The 2,401-nt window shown below is 43.2% G+C and overlaps 1 protein-coding gene across 1 annotated transcript; it reads left to right on the forward strand.

Annotated features, from left to right (window-relative positions):
• Nucleotides 1-306: 306 nt before the first annotated feature.
• LOC112547319 (olfactory receptor 5G3-like) lies at nt 307-1,299 on the forward strand. The gene has a single exon (XM_025189214.3). It carries the CDS (start codon nt 307-309, stop codon nt 1,297-1,299), a length of 993 nt encoding a protein of 330 aa, XP_025044999.3.
• The last annotated feature ends 1,102 nt before the right edge of the window (nt 1,300-2,401 follow it).

Below are 2,401 nucleotides of genomic sequence, written 5' to 3' on the forward strand. Positions count from 1 at the left end.
TTTTTTTATTATGTCTTCGAGATTTATTGCTTTGATGCTGCTATGAGAATAGATTTCAAAGTCCCAGACAGAAATCCGGGTGTCAGACTGCACATTTCTATAATCAATACAGTTTCATATGCTTCATTCACCTATATCAGCAGCACAAATTCTTAATAATATAAGTCATTTTGCTGATTGACAACTTCATTCACCGAACAGAGAGCTGCATTGGTACAAGGTGACCTACCCCATGTACTGGACAGCACAAGCTGACCTGGTGCACTCGATCAATCTGTCATGGTTTTCTGTCCCTAGGTAGCCCTTATGGAGAAAGCAGAAGGAAGAAATCAAACTATCATCATGGAATTCATCCTCCTAGGATTTGGGGATGGCCCTGAACTGCAGCCCCTTCTCTTCCTGCTCTTTCTGCTGATCTACGTTGCAACAATGGGCGGGAACCTTCTCATCATTGAGCTAGTGGTGGCCGATCTGCACCTTCACACCCCCATGTACTTCTTACTGGGGAATTTGTCCTTCCTGGAGATCTGTTACACCTCCGCCATCCTGCCCCGGCTGCTGGCCAGTCTCCTGACGTGGGACAGAGCCGTCTCGGTGAAGGGCTGCATTGTGCAGTCATATTTGTTTGGCATAATTTCAGCTGCAGAATGTCTGCTGCTCACGGCCATGTCCTACGATCGGTACGTAGCCATATGCCACCCCCTTCGCTACTCTGCCCTGATGACCAGCCGGGTGTGTGGCCAGCTAGTGGTGTGGTCCTGGATAATTGCCTTCCTGCTGTGCACCATAGTCTATACTTTCTTCTTCCATTTACAGTTCTGTGATTCCAAAGAGATTGACCATTTCTTTTGTGATATTTTACCCATGATAAAAGTGGCCTGTGTTGATACTCAGACTGTGCAACTGGTAACATTTATTATCTCTGCCATAGGGACACTTGTTCCTTTTCTTCTGACCCTGACGTCCTACATTTGCATCATCAGCACCATCCTGAGAATCCCTTTCAGCACTGGAAGACAAAAGGCCTTTTCCACCTGCTCCTCCCACCTCACTGTGGTTACAATTTACTATGGGACGCTGATCGCTGTGTATGTGGTTCCAACGGCCAATACTCCCAAGGTCTTACACAAAATACTCTCTGTCTTCTACACAGTCCTGAATCCCATGATCAACCCCGTCATCTACTGCCTGAGAAACAAGGAGGTCCATCAGTCCCTGAGAAAAACTATTCTGAAAGTCATAGCTTTCAGAAATAGGTATAGAAATCAAAAGATCGAATTGAAGTCTATCACAAAATAGGGATGAACTGATACATTTTGTTAAACTCATTTGTGTCTTGGATAAAAGAACTTCTTTCTTTCTTTCTTTCTTTCTTTCTTTCTTTCTTTCTTTCTTTCTTTCTTTCTTTCTTTCTTTCTTCACTTTGGGTATGTCTACACTACAGAATTTTGTTGCAAAAACAGCCATTTTTCTGACAAAACCTGAGTTACTTTCACACTGCAATTGTGTTCCTCTGAAAGTAAATCGAAAGAACAGAAGGGGCTTTCAGGCATTGGTAATCCTGATTTTACAGGGAAGACGCTTTTTTCCGAAAGAGCTCTTTCAGAAAAAGACAACTGTGGATGGGGAAGAGGGAGTTCTTTTGCCAGAAGTGTAAAGAAGAAAAAGCACAGGTGCCCTAGTGACTACTCTGTCCATAGGAATCACAGCTTACATGCACGATAGAGTCCATTCAGTATGAAAACTATGGCTCTGTCTCGATTACCTGGTTATTTCATAAAAAAAAGTGGCCTTTTTTGAGAAAAAAACCTTCCGCTGCCTCTAGACTGCCACCACGTTTTTCGAAATTAAATCGAAAGAAAGTGGTGGATGTTTCAACAGCGGTAAGCCTCATTTTATGAGGAAGAACACCTTTTTTCAAATGAGCTCTTTCAGAAAAGGCGCTCTTGAACGCAAACAGGGCTTTTTCGAAAGAAAGCGTGCCGATTGCCTGGCTCCTATCTTTTGAAAATGTGGCTCGCTTTTTCAAAAATGTTGTGACCTCTAGATGACCTAGATGATCTAGATGACCTCTTTCAAAAGAGAGGCTTGTAATCTAGACGTGCCCTATCTGTCAAAAAAGCAGTTCACTTTTTTATGTGCTTTTGCATTGTGAATGCTCTCTTTTTTGGGGGGTGGGAAAATCACTTGCAGAGATCTAGGCTACATCTAAACTACAAGCTTCTTTTGGAATAATCTTTTCCAGAAGATCTCTTCCAGAAAACCTTATATTGAACCAGTTCAAGGAGGGCATTAGGTGAGCAGTTGTTTCCATGTGCTATTGCCTAAGGATAGCTGAGACACGTGCTGAAACAGACCCCCCTGGACAGCCATTTCCCTGCTTCTGCTGATTGCTTGCCAG

The sequence above is a fragment of the Pelodiscus sinensis genome, chromosome 30 (genome assembly GCF_052426305.1).
Source record: "Pelodiscus sinensis isolate ZL-2025 chromosome 30, ASM5242630v1, whole genome shotgun sequence".
Taxonomy (NCBI): Eukaryota; Metazoa; Chordata; order Testudines; family Trionychidae; genus Pelodiscus; species Pelodiscus sinensis.